At 40.8% G+C, this 24,879-nt stretch overlaps 1 protein-coding gene across 1 annotated transcript in view; it reads right to left on the bottom strand.

Moving 5' to 3' along the window:
- The window catches only part of ptprga (protein tyrosine phosphatase receptor type Ga), a 507,602-nt gene that overhangs the window by 32,098 nt on the left and 450,625 nt on the right, over positions 1 to 24,879 (bottom strand). Inside the window, exons 15-18 of the mRNA XM_073468860.1 lie at positions 19,943 to 20,096; positions 10,584 to 10,675; positions 7,037 to 7,128; positions 301 to 397 (exon numbers count right to left, since the gene is read on the bottom strand). Coding sequence (XP_073324961.1) covers positions 301 to 397; positions 7,037 to 7,128; positions 10,584 to 10,675; positions 19,943 to 20,096 — 435 coding nt within the window. The remainder of the gene's footprint in view (positions 1 to 300; positions 398 to 7,036; positions 7,129 to 10,583; positions 10,676 to 19,942; positions 20,097 to 24,879) is intronic.

Below are 24,879 nucleotides of genomic sequence, written 5' to 3'. Positions count from 1 at the left end.
TTAAATAATATGTTTGACAATGGTTAAAACATATGTTTGATGTGTATTAAAATAGGTACCAACCAACCAGTAAAAGACCTGATCATCTAGAGTTTACAGTAATATTTGTGTTTGTAGAAAATATTCAAACATGGACTGACTTGCCGATCATATATTGTATGTGCCTTTACATGTCTTAATGCATATAAAAATATGTTTTGTCACACATTCACTGCAGCAGTTTAAATTACAAAATACGTCAAAGTGAGCATACAAAACACAGTACAGAGTATGCACTAAGCCTATGTAATGTGTACTCACAGGCCACTATGTTGATGTATCTGTTCTTGTGCTTGTTGTCAGGGTGGTTGGAGTGCTCTGATGTGATCTTCATATCAGCAGTGCACCGTTGAACCTCCTGGGGAAGGATACACACACATAGACACACCCCTCCGTCAGTCTGACATGTCTGTACATAATGCATAGCAAGGTATCTTGAAACTGATGGTTACATTTCCATTTTTACTTCTCACAATTCACCATACAGTACTTTTAACTGCTGATATGTACTGTAGTTATTGGGGATCCACCGCACACGGCTGTCATAACTTTTTGGTCTATGTCTCTTGCACAGAAGCTGCTGTCCTTGTTCTACCTGTTTGGTCTGATTCCAACTTCCCCCTTCCAACTCTCTCTTTCACTTTTTCAGTTTTCCTCTTTGGCTAAAGCAAGTGTTCCTTTCTTCATAACATTTGTTTCAATAAGCTACATCCCTTGCTTGGCAAAAGCATTTATTTTCTTGTCCCGATGGCATGGCACAACATGCTGGAAAGTAACAGCTACAGTGAAATCACTAGTTCTGGAGTTATATGCAAATTTAGACTGAAAATCAATCACAGGAATCACCCTGGAGATCTTTTCTTGTTTACTTACTTGTTTTTATAATTATTCTCCAATGTGGATACAGTCCTAAAAATGACAGAGACTGATTCTGGGCGTAGCAGCCTGTGAATATATGTCAGTGTTTAATGTCGAGTTCCTGCCAAACAAACAGCTGCTGGCTGCTAGCTCAGCATAGCCAACAGAGAGGGCAGGCACTGGATTTGGCTCTGACCCCTCGGTCTCATTTCCTCAGGAGCTTTACAAGGCCGACTGCCTTGTTTTAGCACTATTAAACATGGATTCATCATACTAATTGGGATGGGGGTTTATTTTGGGTGTTGCAGGCTTCATGGTGAGTGTGTGTGAGCAGATCGAGTTGCAGGTTTGATGGGAAGAGACCGGATTTAACTGGAGATGATGTCACACAGACAGGTGATCAGCAGATGGCACACGGATTGGTACATAAACACACACACATGTGCAGACACTTAAACTCTACAATATGCCAAACACACTATGATATCTGCATACACACACATGCATTCACAGACATAAACACATCGACTTTCTGTTACTATGTTAGAACATAAGAGATGGTTGACACCACTGTTCTTCTGTACTAGAGCATAAATATAAGTTGTAACTGGAGTTCAGTATGGTACATTTAGTGTCATGTACTTTCAGGCTGACACAGTGAAGCTGCAGTGTTCGTCATGTGTTATCTGACCCAGCTGCCAGAACCGGCTCCCAAACGCGTTGGAATGCACTTTGGACACTGTGTACACTTGGTATGAAAGTGAACATGTGTACAGATAGGAGACAGCTGAAAGGAAAAGCTAACATCATGCGTGTTAGTAGGCGTTGGTCCATGAGCCTCTGAAACCGCTTCAGCTCTCCAAGAGATTCTCAACGTGTGAGCAACTCCACTAGAGGGATGAAAATGATTCTGCCTAAAGGTATGCAGTCATTTAGTGCATAGATGATAGTGGTGGACACCGCAGTCTTGTTTGTTATATACAGTGGTTAAATTGGCTTTTGTAAGGAGGGGGAGCCCTTCTTCACTCAGCGGTCATTATCTCTCAAAATATTTTTTTTACCTTGCACCATCGGCTTAATACATATTTTACCAACTTATGGCCTACTTGATTATATCTCACATTCACATATTGGTAACTTATTAAGCCCACATTTCACCATCAATTGTAAAACGTATTCACAATAAGTCTCTCAAGGTCCGCTTCATTGTCAAAATTATGTTCATACAGCGTCTGAATAAATAGACACAATCAGTTTAGCTAATCAAACAACTACAGTATGAGTCTACCGGCAAATATGGTAGTCTCACTGGCTCAAATACTTGAATGAATAAATCAAACATGAGCTATGGTATTATAAAGAATTATGCTACACTAGGACACTGGCAGTGAACATATCTGATGGGATGCATAACTAGCCAAGCATCTTAAACCAGTTTACAAAAGCATCCATCCACACTGCTACATACACCTTTCATCATGTGTCCTGCAGTAGGCTACCTCTCTACCTGTCCATGGGAGTAGTTAACAGACATCCCAACCTACAGAAACTAATTTCACGTTTGCAAAAATACTGTGGCGAGCTCTCGTGGAAACATGCAGAGACAGATTTTTGATTTCACAACCCAGGTAGCGCCGTCATTCGCATATTTCAATTATTCTAAACTGTCTTATCCCTTTCACTAACTAACTAGCATTAGCTCGTCTTAACGGTTAGCTAATGAGGAGGGCGGTTAATCAAATGGAAACTACTCGCCCTCCTCATCTTTTCACTGTTTGCTAATGTAGCATTAGCTGTGTAGAGACTTTATCACAGAAACAAAAAGGTGAAAAATACAGACATTTAGTTTCAGTAAATTAACAAAGTTAACATTTTGCTGTGACAGTTACTGCACCCACCTTCTGTGCGTCAGCAGCACCGTGTGTGTGTGCGTGCGTGCACTTGCGCGGTATGCGAGAAGATGGGTAGCAGTGAAAACGTGGACTGGAGTTTCACTGGTTCAGGTTTTATCTCAATAAACAAGCGGAACGGATTCAGTAATGAAGCTCTGACACAGCGCTCTGACAGCGCTGAGTGAACAGGCTGATGTATTGATGGGGATCCAAAGTAATGATTTTAAAAAGTCATATAATGGTAGCTACACCCATGATTACAATAAAACACTGAAGCAGAGGGAGCTCAGCTCCTGCTGGCTGTACTGACGAGGTGAAGAGGCGGAGCTGAGCTCCGGAGGGTTTATTTAATCTCTGGTTATATAGATAGACAAGATATGCAACCACAGGCTGCATAACAGCTCGTGTTTCACCCTTGTGTAGCTGTGAGCCAAAAATGTTTTTTGTTTTACACATCAAGTCTCACTTTCCCCTGCTCAGTGTGTAAACACTTGAACTAAACCACTCTGAGGGACTTCAAACTCGGTATTAACATCTGTCCTCAGTGATCCGCTCACAAGTGGACAGCTCTAAGTCCCTCAGTTCGCACCAGGCATTTACATGCATCTTGACGTGCGTCTCCAGTGACCACTTGTGAACTGATCTCACTTCCCTGCTCTAAATGCAAATTAACATGTATATCACTGGAACACAATGTTTTTTTAGACAAAGAAAGAAATATCTTGTACACAAATATAATTTATAAAATTTGCCAGATTTACAGGAAGGCCCAAAAAGTCAGGCATGTGTTGTAAATAACATTTAATTAAGTTTCTCCTAACTTAACACTGCGTTTGTCCATGAGAAAGTTGCTTATATTGGTTATTGTTTACTGTGTTCGTAAAATTTGACATGTTAACTGTTAATAACATGTTGTTTTCTTTCATAAATTTAGTGTAAATAATTAAATCAGTTGAAACAGTGTGTTCAAACAGCTGCTAACTGTTGGCCAGTGAAGCCAAGTTCATATGAAAAGACTTTAGTTCCGATCTTGCTGACCCTGATGGATTTTGGAGCGTGTTCCTGTGAACGTGGTCAGAAGTGTGAGCTGTTCCCTGTCCTGGAGCTCGTGGACAGCTTGCTGGCATGTCGTCAATGTCTGCTGGTTATCTGGCAGGCTACATATCTGGCTGCATCACCAACAGGTCAGGGAGCCAGGTACAAGGCTCAGCCCATCCTCTCTCCCTGTCTCCTATGCTGTCATCCACAGCAGCTGTCTGAACCCAGTCTAACCAGGCATCATAACAGCTTATAGCTAATATCAGAATGCATGCACACAAGTGTTTCAGTGTGTAACTGTGAATCCTTGCTGAGCAGGCAATCATATGTTTTTGGTACAAAAATGATACTTGCTGTCCGCACATCATAATCCATCTTCTTACCCCTATTATTTTCTTTATCTTCATCTCTTTCACTGCAAATCAGCACACAAACAACCTGTACTGTGTGTATAACCACATTCCCGTCTTGTCTTGCATGTGTGAACTGTGAAGTGTGTGTCCTCTTGTGCTGATAAGTCACGTATGTGAATGTGTTAAAACCACAACGGCCACAATTCAGAAAGTTGTCTCGTGTGAAGAGGAAAAAGGGCCGTCATTATTTTTTAATTATGCTTGAAAATATTTTTTTTGCCATGTCTGGCATGTTATTAGAAGACCACCAACTATAAAAGAAGGTCAGCCTGTTCTGTTGTGATTGTAGTGAGGTATACAATATGTTCTTTCAACCCCCTTTACATCCATTTCATTTTTAAAACCTTGTGACTGCCTGAGCACCACTGCACTACAGACACACTTTTACCAGTAAATGGACTATCTATGTGCATCTCCTCATCCTATTTGTCCTCAGCTACTTTCAAATGTAGTAACTTCCATATTTAAGAATTTGAAAACAAAATGAATTTGAATGTGCATCTAAAAATGCACCTTGTAGAGGCCGACAGAAAGGTCACACGTCACACAAGATCCTACTGGCTGCTTACTTGATACATTCTGTGTAGACACAGTGTAACACACTGCTTCATAATCTCCCGTAGATGATTGTGTGGGTTTGTATCAGCGACTCAAAAGGCCAGATTACTATTTTATTATTTTTTTCTTTTCATTTGTCACCCATCTTCATCTATGACATGGGTGGATTTACATGTTTGAAGTATTCACTTCAATCTCTGGAGCATTTACTGCTACTTTCATTTGACTGGGTGACAACAGTGCCATAACAATGTAGATGAGACTAAAGAGTGATGATTAATGCCCTCGGCCTCCCTGACTACATTCTGTCAAAGTAGGAGAAACTGGGACAGCAGGGATGTCGAGAATGTGGGAGGAGGATAATTTGATTTGAGCTCCCGTCCTAAAGCACTTTCCAGTGTCTACTGGGCCTGAACCGGGGCACAGGGGAGAGGGAGAGGGGACACACACACTAGTGTGCTCTGTTTTCCCTCATTTTCACTCATTCAGGAGGAAGAGCTCAGTCCACCCACCCTTTGTCTAGGCAGAGCAGGGACCTGGAATGCAGAGTGATTGGAGGAAAAGAAGGAATCAAAGCGAGAAAGATATTTTCATAGACCACACTCGCAGAGGGAATAAGAGGCTGGTGTGATGAAGCATGCAAAGGTCATAACTAAACTAAATTGCCCAACACTGAAACTTCCCCCTTGCTTTCTCAGTGATAACCATTTTCATATTCATATCTCTCTTTATTATTTCATGCTATTTCTGCTTCCAGTATCTATTTGGATTCAGACATGGAGAGGCCATAGTTTTTCCCCCTTCAAGATTAAATTTATACATATTTATACATTGAGAAACACTGCCGAAAACTAATATCTACAATATCAAGTGACAGCTAGAGCATTTGAGTTTTCTCATTACATACTGATGTACTGTTAGCAGTATGCTAGTTAGAGCTTTAAGAATACAATGGGAACATATAATGGTTACTTCTGATCTGACACAATGGACTGAGCCAGGATCTGTGGTACTAACCTGCTCTCATACATGCTTTCATTAGTTTATCATAGCCTGGCCCTCAGTATCTGAAAGTGAGTGTCTTCATGTGCAGGTGTGTTTTCTAAAGTGTGCTGAAGGACTGGTGTAGTCTGATACAGGGAAGAGGAGGTAATGGAGAGACAGAGTCCTGCATAGACAACATATTTTTAACCCAGAAGTGAGCATGGTTCCCTCGACAAAAACAGCCTATATTTTTCAACTGGATTTTGGCTAATTGAAAATAAGCTCTGTGGCAACAGCTGATGAAACTTATGCATTTTGATCAACAAGATAATCTTCACAGATGAGCAGCACTTCACAAGTGTGAATATAATCAGCAGAAGTAAAAAGTCCCCATTAGACTATAAACAACTACACTGTGGTCGTTTGACCGCAACATCTCTGTCACTCAGCTGTCACTAACTACACTATACTGTACACACTAAATACATTGATCTATCTACAACTTGTACAGTTAGATTAGAACAGGTCCTTTGTAAAGATGGCCTGGTGAGTCCGTTAACACACAGACCTTATTTCAGGCATTTGAACAAAAACATTTTAAAAACAAGCCTGTTGACTTCCAGACGAGGGAACCAGAAGTATAAAAATCTGCAGGTTTTAGGACTCATTTTTGCACCACTCTATTAGGCAATGTACTGAGCTGTCTATGTGCTATTGGCTAGTTGTTGGTACCAGGTGATGAAATGTGAGACTGTGACAGATATCAGTGTTACTTCAGGTTGCAGTACGCAGCTGTTTTCATCGAAAAAGCTTGAAAAACTACCTGCTTTGCACCAAACAGAAGACAGACACAGTTTGCTACAAGCACAGCATTTAGCAGATGTTCTCGACAGACTGGGTCGAGAGACCAAACACTGAGCTGAAAGAGACTTGGAATTGGACTCACATTCATCAGCTGGAGACAGACTTTAACCAAAAAATACCACCGCTTCAACAATAAACAACAAAAGATAGAAAATAAGTTACAAAGTTCGTTTTCTCAATTCCGTCCTGAGTAAATCCTCTTCTCAAAGAAACCAATGAAGCACAGTGACTGCAGCTGCAGGCTACCGGCAAGCTAACTGTTTTGATTATGTTTCCTTTGGACGTCAGATGCACACAATCATTCTTCATTTAGAATCAATGTCAATGTAAGAATTTCAGTATGGTTCTGTTATCCTTTCTGGTTTGCACAGACAAGAATGAACGGCTTACCTCAAAATCTTCAGAGAATCTATGCTGGTTATTTGAGTAGAGTTCAGAGACATGTTTGATGAACTGCTTGACTGGGACGGCTTCCATGTCATCTGCAGAGAAGAAACAAGACGAGGGTCAAATCAGCTTCAGGAACAATAACTCGCTCTAGAGGAAGGATCAACCTCCGCCTCTCCACTGAAAGTGACATCTGAAAGTTTATTTTTGACTTTCAAAAAACATCAGTTGGTAAAAATAATCTCACCACATGACCAATGTAGTGGTTGTTTCTGCATCCCTTTTTTTAATTCAAAATGTTATGAACATCTCAAATGTCATGACAACAGGGCTAACTCCATCTGCTGATGAAGACTGTGGGATTTGACAAAAAGTTCTAGAACAATGTTGTGTTGAGAAAATTGTCAACTATTGTTTCTCCTTGTCATTAATATACTGTATTGTACAGTCTAATGGATTTGACACCTGCCCGGTTAAAAAATTAGTATTTTCAGTGTTTTCCTGGTTATCACCCTATATACCTTACAGAAATGGACTGAAATAAATCAGTGAATCAAAATGCCAGGGTTAAGGTCAAATGCTAACATATGCACTTATGATTGTAAGTGGTGCTTCTCTAGAGGTCTCTGCCGAGAAAAATGCAGGCTCAGTAGAGTTTCAGTTCCACTGCTTTACTGTACCACAGAGGAGAAACAAATTAAAAAAGCGTGCATACGTCACATTTCGCTGTTAATGCTTTGTTGCTTGTGGGGGCTTTTAGCCATATGGCACAGGACTGGAGCGCATGTTTCATCAGATTCAAACACTTGTATACAAATAGTTGCAAGTGGTAGTTCTTCAGACACTGACAGCATAAAGAGCACAAGTCAACCCAGATGATTGGAGTGTATTCACTGAAAGCATGCAAAAACATTTCATAATGGCTAAAACTCTCTCACAGCTCCCTACAGTTTAGTCTTCATCAAATATTAACAGGAGCATACACTAGCTTGCTCTCACTTTGTGCCTTGCTATACACTCATTTAGGTATGCAAATATGTCAAAATTAGTTGTGTCAGTAAACACAGCAGGCTGCTGAGTGTAAAGCAGAGAGTCTCTCAGAGTAATCTCTTTTATTGCTTTGACATATATTACAGACAGCACACAATCACTGACACCGAGGCAGGGCTTTGTTCTTTAGTTTTGTTCGTTGGGGTGGAAGATGAATAAGAAAAAATGTTGGGGTTTTTATGAAATCGACTTCAATTTGGAATATAAACTCCAGTGTTGTAGTCAACACCACCTAATATATATATATATATATATATTTAGATTTATTCAACACCTAACCCTAACCCTCAACACAATACATGTTTTGTGAAAGCTTTTCTGGGTGACTCAGATATTGATCTTCCCACTCTAAACTAAAGAAAACAAAAGAAAACAATAAACAAATGACACCAAGGTAACCCATATATAATGTTTGTCTATGTGTGTGTGTGCGTGCATGTGTGTGTGCGTGTGTGTGTGTGTGTGTGTGCGTGCGTGCGTGCGTGCGTGTGTGTGTGTGTGTGTGTGTGTGTGTGTGTGTGTGTTAAGTGGAGTGCTCTGTAGTAAGTGGCTGCTGCCTGCAGGTTTTAAATCCAGCAGGTCTTAAAGAAGATTATGGGATGTGCGAGGCTCTCGGTCTGAGCTATTGATACAATTAACACAACTAACATATGGCCACCTCCCTGTCTGCTGTCCTCACAGCATGGCTGTCATGTGAGCAGTGTTTTCCCAATGTTAGCCTTCAAAAGTCTGTGAGCCTACCTCACCCTTCCAGTGGTTGAAAAAATCAAACATATGTAAACACACGTAAAATGAATCAAACCAGCAGCTCAGTGAGCCAGTTATCTGCTGAGGCTGCAACAGAGGCTCTGTGGCAGACCCCCTTTTGTCTGTGCTGGGCTCTACCAGGCTGGGCACACTGGCCCTGGTGTGAATGGAGGCCTTTGGACATTGTAAGAGGCCCCTCAAGCCTTTAATTGATTTGACAGGTTTGGATCCAAATCCTGGACCTGAGGACGAGAGCTGGAACAGCTAGAGAGCAGCCGTCAGCCCTGTGGAGGTTTATGTGTTTGTGTTCTTTGTAATTGGTGACCTGGGCACTCTCTCTCTCTCTCTCTCTCTCTCTCTCTCTCTCTCTCTCTCTCTTTCACACACACAGACACACAGACACACACACACACTCACACACACTCACACACACTCATACACACTCATACACTCAAGCTCAGGTAATGATGTGGCTACAGATCATATTTACAGTACAGGTGAGGCAGAGGCAAATGTGTCCTCAACTGAGCGGCTCACCAACAGGAGATTTCAGAGAGCAGAGAGTGGACATAGTGAGGATAATTTTGAAAATCAAAATGTCCAGCCAAACATCACCCAAAAGTGAAAATTCAGTCATTACCCGCTCACGCCCATGCTGATGAAAAGTCAAGTTTCATTGTCCACAAAACACTTTCTGCAAAACAGCGTTCTCCTGAACAACTAAAGTAGCTGGAGACTTGTTTTAAGACATAAAGAGATATAAAATGGTTCCATACAGCTCGTCTGTTGTAATCTGATTCTCCAGCAGCCAACAAAACCCCCCAAACAAAATCATATAATGGTTCCATACAGCTCATCAGGCATAATCCAAGTCATATAGCCGCTAAGCTAACAGTGTTAGTACACACAGCAGATACGTACATGAGCTCGACAGCGCGTCAAGGGTGTAGATAATGTCTTCTCAAATTAGAGAACACATTATCTACAGCCATAGAGCCGTTTAAAAAAATTAATTATTTAATCTTTTCTCCGTTTTAAATCAAGTCTCCAGCTACTTCAGTTGTTTAGCAGAATGCTGCAACTTTGTTTTACTGTGAAGCTCCAGAAATGTTTTGTGGACTACGACACTTCACCTGAATTTCCATCAGCATGGAGGGAGGAGATGATGACTGGATTTTACTTTTTTGTGTGAACTTAAACTTTAAGGAATTACGGTATAATAGATTAGATTAACTATAGATTTGCTTGCATGCAAAGTACAGTTTACATATTGATCTTTCTCTACTCCCAAACACTGCATAGACTAACACAGATACATACGTGGCTTTGTTCACTTATGTGTCTAGCCCTAGGTTGGATTATTGCTGCTTAGAATGTTTGGTCAAAGGAAGATGAGACCAGTAAGGTCTTCATGCTGGTGTGTGACCTTGGACCGCTGATATAAGAATAGCCCTAACCTTCGACCCCACAGAGGGGATGACCACCTAACTTACACCATGCAGAAACACTGTACCAGGAAAGATGGTTGGAAATCAGGCTGCACGGCTCTGGGAATGTATACAACTGCTGCAGCTGACGGCTCAGTGTGTCGACTCATCAACAGCAGATTTTAAGAGAGAAGTGTTACAACAGCGGTCAAAGACACAAACAAATACGTCTGAAATCTCTTGTCCTGACGAGGTATACCAGCACATCTGGCCAGCAGTTTTGCATGGGGATTATAAATGTGAGAAGTGCTGTGGTTAGTTGTTACCTGGAATGGGAATGACAGGGATCGTCTCATTGGGTACCACTCTGGGTGAACTGCTGTCTTCCACATAGAAATGGGCCGTCTGGAAACAGCGCCTGACAAAAAGAGAGAAAGAGAGATTACATTTTAACGATCTATTTTAGAGGGAATTACAAACTCCTGACTAACTCATGCTATGACTCTGTTGTAGTTCCATTCTGAGGTCAAAACACAGCAAGGAGGTCTTCTTTCACCTGAACTTGAAGGATAAAATCTTTGTGTGCTTGTCACTTTTATTTGTAGTACATTTGTATATGTCAACTGGTGAGGTTCATTTACCATTTTTTTCATATATACTGTTTTCAGTTTTCTACCACAATTGTTTATGCTAACCCCACCTACTATGGAGGGTGTACTCCAAGTCGCCAGGATAAAATGAGAGCAGTTTACATTTCTGCAAACCACTGATACGTTCACAATTGTACGTGTCATAGGCTGCGTGCCATATTGACATTCACATTCACATTATATGCTTGTGACCTGGCTGCCATATCTGGAGGTGGAGTGGATGGTGGTGGAGATAAGCGAGAAGACTGCCAAACCAGTTACTGCAGTTCGAGACTGCATTTGAACATCTGAACAGCATGGCGGCACTGGATATTTTTAAGGAGACCTCGGGGACATTGTCCAGCCAAGTTTGTGGTGACGACAACAGTCATTTTAGGTCAAAACGTGATTTTTCTGTGTTTCTTTGTGGCCAAACCAGACCATGAGCACAGTGTTGTCACTACATAACATAGAAAGTTGACGATAAAGAAACGTTGAGTAGCAACATAACTGTGATTTGCAGAAATGTACATTGGCCACAACTATTCCGGCGATTAGTTGAGGTAAGTTTAAGTGTAGATACCAATGATACACATAAATGCTTGGATATTCACACTATCCCCCAGCTTCCACAGCCTTGATTCAGGCACCCTGCCCAACCCTCCACCCTGCTACTGTAGCAACAATGATCTGATCCCTTGTCTTCAGTGGAATACACAATTAAGCTGGATGTGCCATTGCAGGAAACTGAACCTTTCAAACAAACCTAAACCTTTGAATTGAAACTAACCATTAGTTTTAGACATATCTGTGTAGAAGAAACAGGTTCAGCCTGAGCCTCACGCCTCTGAGGGACACACCTTCGTAGGCCATATCTTCCCAGTCAACTAGACCTCAGCTAGACTTTACAAAGAGTTTCTCTGTATACAGTTAATCCTTGACAGAGATTGTGAGCATGTATGTGTGTGTGGAGAGATAAATACAGAATACAGAATTCATCATGGCAGTCAGCAACTGCCAGGCCTCCTCCCTTTAAAGTACACACAGATGGCAGAAATGGACTTTGAACGTCATACACATGGGCACACACACACACACACACACAAACACACACACACACAGACAACTACAGGGTTTCAAGCTTGTCAGAGTTGAGTATTCTCATGAACAGCTTCAAATTAACCTGCTGGCTTTATAGCAAAGTGTATGTTTAAATTCAAAGCATTATGCATAGTGTAGCTCACACACACACACATACGCACACATACACACACACACGCACAAACAAATGCACAGAACATGCCTCAATCCAATTGTGTTTGAAGTCATGTATACTGTATGTAGAAGCTGTCGCACAGGGAAGCCTTCAGGCGGAGATACATCAGTGTCACAGACGTGTTTTTAGTCTGTGACAATGGCTTTGATAATTCATAACCATAATGTCTTACCATCAGAATCTACACCAGGCATTTAGAGACACGCTGGAGTTAAAACACAGCAGAAACTGGCAGACGTGACTCTTCAGTGACAAATCCCGACAGAGTGCATGAAAGAGAGGATGACTACCTATGTTTGCATCCAACTGTCAGGCTTTTGAAAGGTCACAAACAAAGTCTGCAGATAATCCATGTTTCTATTAACAAAATAAATAGCCTGACTGTGTATATTACTACATGCACATATTGACAAGAATTTAACTTTAAGTTTTTGTTACCATACAAACTAAACAAGTTATCTGTGGAGACCAAACCGTACTGAGAGGTGTTGGGATTTCATTTGGGATTGACAGAATCAGGAAGTACGTCTTTAAATGTTACTTCTGTCATCGAAATGGTTTGCTGTACGTTGGGAAAAGTAATTATTTCAAAATCCACAGCAATAAAATTGTATGTTGATGACACTGAATAATTGTTCCTTGTTCTCAAAATGTAATCTCAGCAGGATTAATATGAATGAATGATGTTCACTTGGTACATCAAAAACCTGACTGGAAATGCCTGAAAGAGAGAGGTGGTGCTTAGATAAAAGCCCTTTACACACAGAGACTCCGCATTACTGCCACAACTACGGCTTGCCATTTCTCTGCCTTTGTTTGTTCACACTGAACTAAGCAGCTCCGGCACAAAGCTGCTCCAGTGTGTCAATTCATACAGCACGCCACTCTGCGGAACTAAAAGAGGCGTGACGGTACATGTCATAATGTTGAGATCTGTGTGTTTCTTTCGTGTTTCCCCCATTAACCACCTGTTAATCTAAACATGTACCCTCTGACTGTTTATAATCATATGGATGCTGTTATAATGTGTTGTGAGATCCTGACCCCTGGAAAGTGACAAGGTTACGTTTTTCGATCTAAATTACATAATTACATAATCGGCATCAGTTAACAGCGGACCCTGTCAGCTTTCACTCGCGGGGAGGGATGCTGTTTTCTGGGGGAAAGTTCACTGAAGTCTCGGTCAGGACCCCCACAGTTGCAGTGATTTTTTTCAATACAAGTTGCCAGAGACAGTAATTACAACAACGCAATAGTGGAAGGTGACAAACACATGGTCACGTCACATAATCACCACCATTATGTGCTCAACTGCGGGACCACCTGGCTCTTCTGCCGGGGACGGATGCTGTTTTTCAGGCAGAAATGTGATGAAGAGTTGGTAGGACAGACAGGAGGACAGACAGGACAACAGACAGGATGACAGTCAGGACGACAAACGGGATGACAAAAAGGATGACAGACAGGAGGACAGACAGGCTTTTCCACGTATAACTGCAGTATTTTTTTCCTCATATAAGTTGCAAAAGACACTACCAGTTACTACATTACTGTTGTTTGGTCCTGTTACTTTGCTTTGTGGGCAAAAAGTATTTTACCCATTGAGCACCATTATAGAAGAGATGTCTGTGAAATTGTTGACATGACACATTGATATGCAAACGAGGTAAGTTTTGACTCATTCTATTATTAATTTTTGAACCATTATGGTTTTATATTTTTAGAGAACATTCCTCAAGAAAAGCGTTTTAAAAAACTGAGATGTCATCACAATGTTAAGTCAGCAGGCACAGTGAGAGCTCCTGGACAGAGCCAGAGGGAGAAACACTGCTCCACATATTCAGAGAGAAGTAAACTGGGACGCTAAGGAACTGTTTTTGGTGTATGCGTCAGCTGAGCAATTCTCATTGGACTGAATAGACGCCACCTCTATGCATGTAACCTCTTTGGGTTGTGTGAATAATGACCGCGTTTCTATCGGGAACAGAGACAGAAGTAGTGGGATAGTGTTATAGGGCTGCTGAAATTCTAAGGGAGGAGATCAGGCTTGATGTTTAGACATACCTTTACCTTGGTCATCACACATCACCACCCTGGTTAATAATGCACAGAAAAGGCTCCACTTCTTAAGGAAACTTAGGAAGGTTAATTCTGGAGCAAGCTTCTGGTCTACTTTTACAGAGGAGCAATAGAAAGCATCCTGACTGGAAACATCTCAAACTGGCATGGTTCATCATGGCCCAGGACAGGACGGCTCTACAGCGGGTGATTAAAACCAGCAGAACATCACTGGTACCATCTACAGAGCATCAGTGACATCAGTGAAGTGAGACGTCTGCACAGAGTCCAAAGATACTAAAAGACAACACCCACCCAGCCACAGTCTGTTCACCCTGTTGCCATCTGACAACAGACACAGAAGTATCTGCTGCTGTACCACCAGACTACAGAGCAGCTCCACTCCTTATATTGTAAGACTCTTGAATTCGTCCTCAACACAAATAAACGGACTACAACTAGCCTGAAACCTGATTTTGTCAAAAATCAGATTGCGTAGTTTAGAAGTCACTACTAAATGTCCTATGTTGTTGTTAAGGTTTGAGGTCTTGTTGAGTATGCCATGTTGCTAATAAGGGCACCCGATCAGAAAAGTATCACATGATTGATCTGTAAAAGGCAATCAAAAACCATTAATTGGATGAAGGCGGACGGTAACCAGATTTCTGAATAATTACAGGACTGCAGAGCATCACTACAGTGCATGCACTCACTATGACAAACTTTCATTCTGCCAAAAAGACAGAGAAGGAAGAATACAGACTCAAATGATTTGTTGAGTAAAATATCACACAGTGTGTAGACCGAGAAGAAAACGTTACACAGTAACTCCATATTAGTAGTGAAACATTAATGATTTTACTGTTACTGAAATACAGACTTATTGTTGCTGCTCTTTTAGTTATCTCATCCTGTGCCTTTTTGTGAATGTCCATGTACAGTAACACCAGCTGATGGAAGCTGTTGTTTGTGCATTTGAAATAAAAACACATCTACTGAGCTGATTCTGATAAAAGATGTTAAAATGAAGGACTGCCATATGGCTGATGTTACAATCAACAGCTAAATGAAACTTCATATCATAGTGACAGAGATAAGGAGACCGTTTGCCATGTCCTTATCTACTCCTACAACTCCCAGTGATAACAGCAGTTACTCAACACCCACCACATCTAAGTGTTGTGTGTGTGTGTGTGTGCGTATGTGTGTGTGTTTGTGTCCAGACCTGTATTTGATACAGAGCAGAGAGCAGAAAGCGTTCATCCTGGTGAACAAGCAGAGGAGAGAGAGCAGACAGCCTGCCGCATGCTGCTGCTGCTGACATGAACTGAGAGCGAGTGAACAGGGACGAAGGGACAGAAGGAGGGAGGACAGAGGGAGGGAGGACAGAGGGAGGGAGGACGGCTTTCCTAACAAGGCATGAAGGGGGTTGTTCCCTCTCTGTGACACCAGCACATACACACATGCACGCACACACACACACACACACACACACACACACACACACACACACACACACACACACACACACACAGGTCAATCCCAAGCCACTTCCTGGTGTGAGACAGCTGGTGTCACGGTGCATTCAAGTCAGATGGGACAAAGTTAGCAGAATCATGCTGTGGTTCAAAGAAATTATTTACAAACCGAGGAGGTCCCGCAGTGAATCATTTATGACTACCCTGCATACAACATTACTTACAATTATATCTATGTTTTCATACATTCACAACTCCACCGCTCATTGTTGTCACTGACAAAGAATGACACACATTGCTCTTAGTGCCACTGCACTCTTTGATTAGACCTACAGTGGAAGAAGTTTTTCATATTTTTATATAATTCACATTCTCAGTTTTTAATTCAGTTGGATTATTGATATTTATATCTTTATTGTCATATATTTACAATAAATGTTACTCTGCTCCATGTTAACTCCCCACATTGGAAGATAATCTTACTGTCCTTTTTTGCATTTTCATTTATTTTTGTGCTACATCCTGTGTGTACCATGTGTTATGTTGTGCACCTTGGGCTGTGAGAAACGACATTTCGTTCTTTCACACTTATGATTTATGACCTTCATGTATTTAACCCAAAGCAAACATTCACTTTTATGTTTCAACTGTAAAGAGAAAAGATTTACCCAATATTAGGTCCAATCAAAGAATAAGTCAAATTCTACTTGACTAAGTATTCATAGCCAACCATGTCAATACTCCACATCACAGATAACTCACTCTGTGATAGAAAAAAACAAGTTACTTTTCACAGCCCCGTGTGAATGATGTTGCAATTAATGTAGAAAGAAATAAATACTCAAAGGGTTTTATCAGTGAACATAGTTTCCCTTATTTTCATTGCTGAAGATGTTCGTGCAACAGAAAACAGATGTTAGGACATGACTTTGTACCTGTACCTGTGTCTTTCACACCATTCTCCACTTCAAAACAATTGATACATTTATTCAAACTAGTGCAATCAACTCCACTTGCTACATGGTTGCATTCTTATTTGCAAATGACATTATTTGCAGTGTAACAGTGTAAAAATGTGGATACTATTGAATTGTAACAGTAAAATACTGTATTGTAATGTAAGGTAACTTTCTTTTTTGTTTGTTAAGGAGCTCATTTTTACCTCTTTCTGAGAAGACCTGAATGCAGCAGAACAGTTTGGGTAATGAGGGCGGTACCAACTGCTACTGGAGGGCCAATAGGACTGCAGCGTGGGTGGAGTCTGTATGGAACATGGGGTCATGACCTGAGCTTTGCTTTACAATAGGATTAAATACCCCAACACACTCCCAGCACCTGCTGATGGGCCTGTGTGTGTGTGTGTGTGTGTGTGTGTGTGTGTGTGTGTGTGTGTGTGTGTGCGTGAGTGTGTGTGTGTGTGTGTGTGTGTGTTAGTACATACCAGTGTTCAATAAGAACTCCGAAAGCAAAACTGGATTTTGATCAGTCTCAGTAATATGAAAAACACTCACTCGAGTTTTTGGAAGCAATGAAAAAACACAACTATTATTGACAGCATTTCCTACTGTTATGTTCAGTCTTTCTTCACATGCCATTAGTGATTTGCTTCAGATTAAAATAAAGAACTACGCTGCTTTCCAACTTTTCCAACTAAATTTTTCCACAATGTAATCACAGTGCTTTCTACGAGGATATGTTAGAAACTGATATATCAGTCAGGAAGTGGCCATAGTGAAAACCATGTGAGCTACTGAAAATGAAACCAGAGATGCTAAAATGAAGGATTCTTAATTTAGTATGTTAGTTCGCTTATTAGACCACAAATACTAGGTAACATTGAACAGTTATGGGCTAAGGCATGCATGGCTATATAACATGCAAGAACACTAGACTGTACATTTCTTGTCTCCAACCTGAAAGCCTGTGTCAGACAATCTATTTGTGAGATGGAGAATATAGGGACATTTAGGTTAATAATGAATATTAGATGTAGTCATTGTAGCTTCTGACATGAGGGTTGTCGGTGTAGTTGTTTTCCTCAGACACTACTCTAAGACTCAAACTGAACCAGGGTCAGTTCACCATAACGTTCCTTCTTCTTCAGCTGCTAAGGATGGTTTATATATAAGGGGGCTTGTCTTTGTGGTTTTTGTTATGCTTTGTGTTTCAGAGGTGCTGGGAGAGGCTGGCTGTGGTTTCCTGCTGGCCGGAGCGTTTGCCACCTCACACACCTGCGGCACATTTGGGAGTAATCAGCTTCCCTTCTTGTACCCTGGTCTCCTCTCTGCTTGCTGCAAGATTATTATCGACAGCTCTAGTTGGTGCATGGTCTCTCTGATGATTCCAGTGATTTCAAGTGTCTTTAGTGTTTCTAGATTGTTTTTTTTTTTGCCTTCACTCTAACTTTGCCTGTTTCTCTGCTTCTTCAGTGTGTGAACTGGACCAGCTCCTCGGTCAAACGCCACCAGCCACCAGCCACCAGCACCTCTGCCACTCTGCACTCTCTGGATTCCCCTGAGCACACAGCCCGCAGCACTGTGAGTCTCCTCCATTCACCTCCACCTGCCTATAGTTCATCATGTTCAATATATTACCCTTTAATCTACTCCCTGTTTGATGTCTGCTTTTGGGTCCACTACAAAATCCATCTACAAATCGTCACAGTTGCAACATAAAGAAATATAGAGTTTCAACATAACCCTGGTCTGTGAAATTTCCAACATTTATCTTGGTGATTGGGTTGTCCACCCTTACCTTTTTTCCTTAAGAGGTTGTGTAGCAACAATTTCATGCTTCCTCTGCCTTTGCTTCTCCAATCATTATTTACTTCACCTATTTGCTGCAGGCGGTTGCATATCAGAAATTTGTACAAAGGTCATTTAAGTGTTAGAACATAAAAACGATACTGTAGCCAGTCTCATTCATATTGTACAGCTTCTGAGAAGGTTTTACCATAATTAAGAGTGCCTCAAATGGTTCTGGTGCCTGTCAGACATCACATGTCATGTTGCTCCACCTCCATCTGGCTGTGACTGGCTCTGAGTTTGAGCCTCTGGTGAGCTAACAAATGAAAATGGTTCAACTTTGTATGATAACTGTTTTAATCTTCTGTCACAAAATGTTGATTTAAATATTCTCATTTCATGGCCAGAAAATTATCAATCCACAAAAGCTAGATTACAAGCATTCACAGAAAACCAGTCCATGAGATATTCAAATGATATCTCATGATGTCATTGTATCTTTGTCTCTGCCTTAATTGGAAATTATTTCTGAAAAGATTCATGTAGTTTATTTGTGGGTGTTATTTGAATAAAAAGCTTATTAACTGTGCTAAATATTATTTTGAAAATGTGCTTTTCCCCTTTAATAGGCCAGGTCATGCCTGCAGCATTATTATAGATCCCCACCTCCTGTATTTAGTGTATTAAAAATGCTGCAGTAAGCTGCAGCCTCTAACTTTGATTATTTTTAGATGTCACTTTAGCTGGTCCCACAGCACAGCTAATGTCATTTGCCTGTATTAATGCTGATTTTGTCTGTCAGTGTCATTATAATATAAATGATGGTTTCATCTGAGCCCATCAGTAACTATAGTTATTCTTAGTATTCATCTATCTACCAGTAATAGTTATATACTGTACATACTGTAATATCTGTCTTTGCTGCACTATTTATACTGTACATACTTCACACTTTACTGCTTTTTGCACTTCTGGTTAGATGCTAACTGCATTTCATTGTCTCTGTACTTGTACTGTGCACAATGACAATAAAGTTGAATCTAATCTAATCAATAACTGCAAACAAAACCAGTCTTACTGTGAATGGCTGAAGTCAGAAACAAATAAAATATGTCATTAAAAAGCAGTGGAAAAATGCTAACCATGAAACGTTTCTGGAGTCAGACTCTGAACACACATGCACCAGCTAGAATGGCAGCAGATCATCTCTGCAAGCCGTGACCAAGCCGGAACATGACACAGGTCCATTCTGGGTCCATCAAGCATTTGCGCCTCTAAGTTTGGATTCATGAAATGTTTGCAGCACTTGCGAGTAGCCAAACATGCACTCACTCCACATGTTTTATCTTCCTCATGATATGTAATGTACCAAGTTTGGTAATGAAGTATTGTCCCCTTCCTATCTAACCATAACAAATGCAGCATCAGATATGCAGACTTCAGTCAACCTTTAGGCAACCAACAACTCAAAGCAGTAAGTAATGGTCTTGTTGTACCCACCTCCAGTAGACGAGCACAGCCAGCAGGAGAACGAGGCAGAGGAAAGTCAGGGCTGAAACCACCACCAAAGGTACTACCCACTCCACTCGGCCCAGCCCCACGCCAGACCCAGGCGTCACCTGGTGGGTCAGGTTGGTCACAGCACTGGGACGTTCTAGAGGGAAAAAGAGAGAAAAGAATTGGCAAAAGACACGATACCCACCATCCTGCGGGCAGAGGCCACATGGAAAGAGGCAGAATGAGGATATGATTGAGAAGTTGGAAGAAGTGGATGCTATCTTATAGAGGGGTATAAGAGCAAAATCAAATAGGAATGTCAATTCTTACTTTATGGGGAAATCAGGATTAGATTAGAAAGTTTTTAAGATAAAACAAAAAAGGAGAAGAGGGAAGAAAGCCAGCAGGAACAATAGGTTCTGTGTTAGTAATACCACCTTTGTCTTGGATAATACATGATCAATATTCAGTATATTATATATTTGCCTTCATATTACAAGACAAATCCATTAAAGCCTTTTTGCACAACCAATAACATCTTGCTGTAAGAAATAAATTAAATGAAAAAATCTAGAATGTTATCTTATTTACAGCACAATAGTGTAGTACTTTAGTGCAACGCCCTTAGAACACCACAGGATGGCAACTGTAACACACATGCTGCAAGAAATGCATTGCCCCTCTGAACTGGTATAAAGCTATCATCTCATATCCCATTCGCAATCAACTCGTTCCTCCAGGCTGCAGCCAAAAGAACACACTGACTATCATTTGTTCATGAAAATCTTGGTATTGATTTGGGGACAGTGACACGGCCAGCGAGCTAGTCTTGTTGTGAAACATACAATCGACCTTGACTTTGCTGTTTGTCAACCATACGCAAAGTTTTTGACTTAGAATCTTGCTAGCATATCATTAGATTTCTGGCTAACAGCTGAGCCAATGAGGTGAGCGGACTTGTTTTTCTTCTGTTGCTAAGTCATATCTAAGGTTTGTGCAATTTACTGGAGCTGTGAACAATTTTTCCATTGCATAGGAACCTATTGGGAAGTTAATGACTGTTTCAGCTATTAGTCAAACCACCAGGTGGTATGGAGTTGCCAAGGAAACAGAGTTATGAAAAAAGTACCAAAAAAAAAAAGGTCTTCTTTTCAAGTGACCATGGTATAACTGGGATAGTGCCCTTTGAGGACCCACATAGACCATTAATTCCTAATAATGGCCACCTACTATCCTTTTCTTAAATGTCATCACAAGAACGAAGCAAATATTATGGTCCATCCTCTTTAAAGGAACAGTCTCACAGTTTAAGAAAATATTTTTGACAGCTTTAGCGATGGTGGAGGGATGGAGCTGGGCAGGCAGTTGTCAGTTATGTTATTTTTTGTGGTATGTGTGAGTATTGGGGAGTGAGGTGAGGTAGGGTGAATTGTGGTGAAACTAAGTACTCAGGGCCCCAACTTGGGGAAGGCCCTCAAAAATTAGGAATTTAAAGTTTGTTTTTATCATTTGTCTATTGCCTCTTTCATAGGTGTAGCTAGTTAGCTATCCTGGTTATAAACTGGGACATGTTTAGGGCCTTGGTATTGTTGTGGATTGTATATTGAGAGGTGTTTTTAATGTTTTGCCCACCCCATTTACAATCGTGAATGCAGTCCAGTACAACACCAACGCAAGTCTGACTTACCGGATGTAGACTGGTATAGAGCCTGTCATTGGTCGCCTATTTCCCCCTTCCATCGCTATGTGCAACATCAATGAAAAGCTCCAAGTTGTTAACTTAGATACTAAAAATGGCAAGTAACTTAACACTCACCTGTTTGCTAACGGCACAACGTAAACAAGCTAGCAGCTGTCACCTTTTCTTTTCTGGGGATACAGCCATTTCAATGCAATGGCTCACCTCTTCAGGTGAGTCTGGCTATGCAGGGTTACACCAACACTAACTAAAGCCATCAGTAAGCAGTGTCGTGCATAAACAAGCTAAAAGAGTGCGCTCATTGAACATGCTCATATTTTTAGTAAATGGCGGACTGAACATATCTGCTTGCAACTATGAATGTGAATGTGAGCACCACAAACTCCCACGAGAGTTAACAACGCTCATTCAATGTTTTAAGGAACCTGGCTGTAAATGACAAAGGGTAATGTTTCATACAAAGTGGCGTTATTATGGATCTCACTGCTTTTCTTGAAAACATCCACCCTACTCTGCCTCTGATTGATCAACAAGTCATGAGCACAGAGGCTGTGTCCAAATTCAGGGGCTGCATCCTTCAAGGACGCGGCCCACGAAGGCCGGGTCCTTCGGAGAGACCTTGAAGGCCGCGTCCACCGTTGTTAAATGGGACGGTCTAGCCTTCGGAGTATTTCCTGGTTGCGTCACCAGGTGTTCATGCATTAAAGTCTGTTTTGGTTCAAATCTATCAAACGTGTACATTTTTTTGTGTGTGTACAATGTGTCAAATCTAAATTGAATTATCAACATTACAAAATAAACATTAACCCATTGGTGAATAACAAATATATTTACCATAGCATTACCAGCGTCACGTATTTCAACTGAAAGTTAAAATTTGGAGGTTTTATAGTCCCTTGAAGTTTAACATATCTGGCGTTGGATGTTCAAATGAGTAAAAACCGAGTATAAACCCAAGACTCACACTTGAATGTCATGTCTGCGCCACTTGATGTCGCCATTTTCTCTTTCTTTCCCTCTTCTGTTTCGGGACTGAGCGGCGCGCAAAGGATCTTGGGATATGGGAGGCCGCGAAGGATAGTAGCGGTGCGTCCTCCAAAAAGGGGAAATGAAGGCTGCATTTGTGGGCTGCATTTGAAGGAGCCTTCGAATTTGGACAGCCTTCGCGCAGCGTTGTGAAGTAATTGGCATTCAAATGCGCCTTTCGAAGGCTGCAGCCCCTGAATTTGGACACAGCCAGAGACTCAACCCAAGGCATCACTGGATTGCCAGTGGACAGTGATCGTGCTAACAACAACAATAACTCCTTTCAACATGGAAAATGGATAATGACAGACACGATTCAGTGTTTATCATTATGGATATAGACAAGGTCGGATGGTAATGCGTTAATTGACACTGTAAATTTCAAAATATTCAACTTTCTTTGAAGCTTAGTCAAATCTTAATTATAATGGTAGTCAATTAGAAATCACTTAAAACCCACTCATTTTCATACTTTTCCCAGTCATTCATACATTCACATAGAAACTCCATTCAAACTTAGAAACGTTCACAAGGGTTCAGACTTTCTCACATCAATTAAACTTTTTCATAACCCTCATACTTTTTGCACAGTCACAGTTCAAAAATGCATAATTTTTCAGCCATTTTCAGATGTTTACATTGGTGTGTATGGGGCAGAATGTTGACAGCCAGAGTGGAGGGCTCAACTGACAGACTGCAGAGGAGGTCAAAAAATTCCAAAAACCTCGTCTTCAACTCGCTCTCATCCCCACAAAGTTCACTACACCTACATAATTTAACTGTATGCATTAGGTCCCATTAAACCACTAACCACATTTTTGACAATAAACACACCAAGATTTCAGTTACTGTTTTTTAGGGAGAAGCATGATAATGTGAGGTGAGCCTCAGCTAAAATCACTATTCAATCAACTCTCTCTGTTGGTAACCATGACCAACTTAGTTACCATCACCATGGAAACCGATAAAAATAGGACAAAGACGGAGACAGATTTGCCAATGAGTTGACTATGGCCTTTAATATATATATATATATATATATATATATATATATATATATTAATATATATATATATATATATATATATATATATATATATATATATATATATATATATATAGTTTTACCACTTTTCCAACATTTTAACTATATTCAACTATTATCTTTTGCGTTTATTCTTAAAGTCAGAATCTCCATTCAACTATTTAAATGTTGTTCTCACTGTAACATCTCTTCATACTCCATCAGCTGCTTCTTGACACAAATTCAAGCCAGCATTGCAGTTCTGCACACAGCATACAGTATATTTTAAATCTTACAGTTTGGCATCAGCTGTTCAACAAAACTAAAAATATTCTACATTTTTCATTTATTCCTAGCATTATTCAAAGTCTTTACAGCCAGCAATGCACTTTTGGCTTCAGCTTTTTAACAGCCAGTATTCACAACCAACCAACCAACCAAACAAACAAACACAGTTCCTCAGAACTTGCCTTTCCTAGTATTACTGCTAAAAGTAACATTGAAGAATATGGAGGAAATGAACGCGAAGTAGTTAATTTTTTGGGACTGTGAACTTTCCTCAAAATTCAAAATTATGAACGTGAACTAATTCATTTTAATTTATGTGAAGAGAGAACTTTACAACACTGTCAGCGAGCACACAGCACACCTAATTAAATCACAAACCATGGAATCATTTACCACTGGAAAGCTGAGTGTGGCCCTGAAAAGTCTGAATTCTTCTTCTTCGGAGAAAAACTTTCTCCATGAAGAAGTCTTGACTGTTTGATTGACATCAGTTGGAACAGGACTGTTCTGATGAACAGATCAGTATCCCATGCTGGGTAAGACAACAAACAAGCACATTTCCTGAAAAACTGAGGATGCTACAGCAAACACGAGGCATTTAATAAATCAAACTGAACACAGATGAGTACAGACTGCCAGGCCAGATCCCAGCTGACATCGTCCCTGCCCTGAGCTCTGCACCCTCTGCACACTTTTGGAGGGAGTGAAGCCAGTTAAATGCATCAAAACACACACACACACACACACACACACACACACACACACACACACACACACACACACACACACACACACACACACACACACACACACACAGCTGAGGACAATTTGTGTCATTTGTCCCTTAATCACCACCACCACTGTTACCACCACCTACCCAGTTCAGCTGATGCAGCCGTGATG

The sequence above is a fragment of the Pagrus major genome, chromosome 6 (assembly GCF_040436345.1).
Source record: "Pagrus major chromosome 6, Pma_NU_1.0".
Taxonomy (NCBI): domain Eukaryota; kingdom Metazoa; phylum Chordata; class Actinopteri; order Spariformes; family Sparidae; genus Pagrus; species Pagrus major.
The sequence above is the reverse complement of the archived record's forward strand: the minus strand, read 5'-3'. Positions and strand labels throughout refer to the sequence as shown.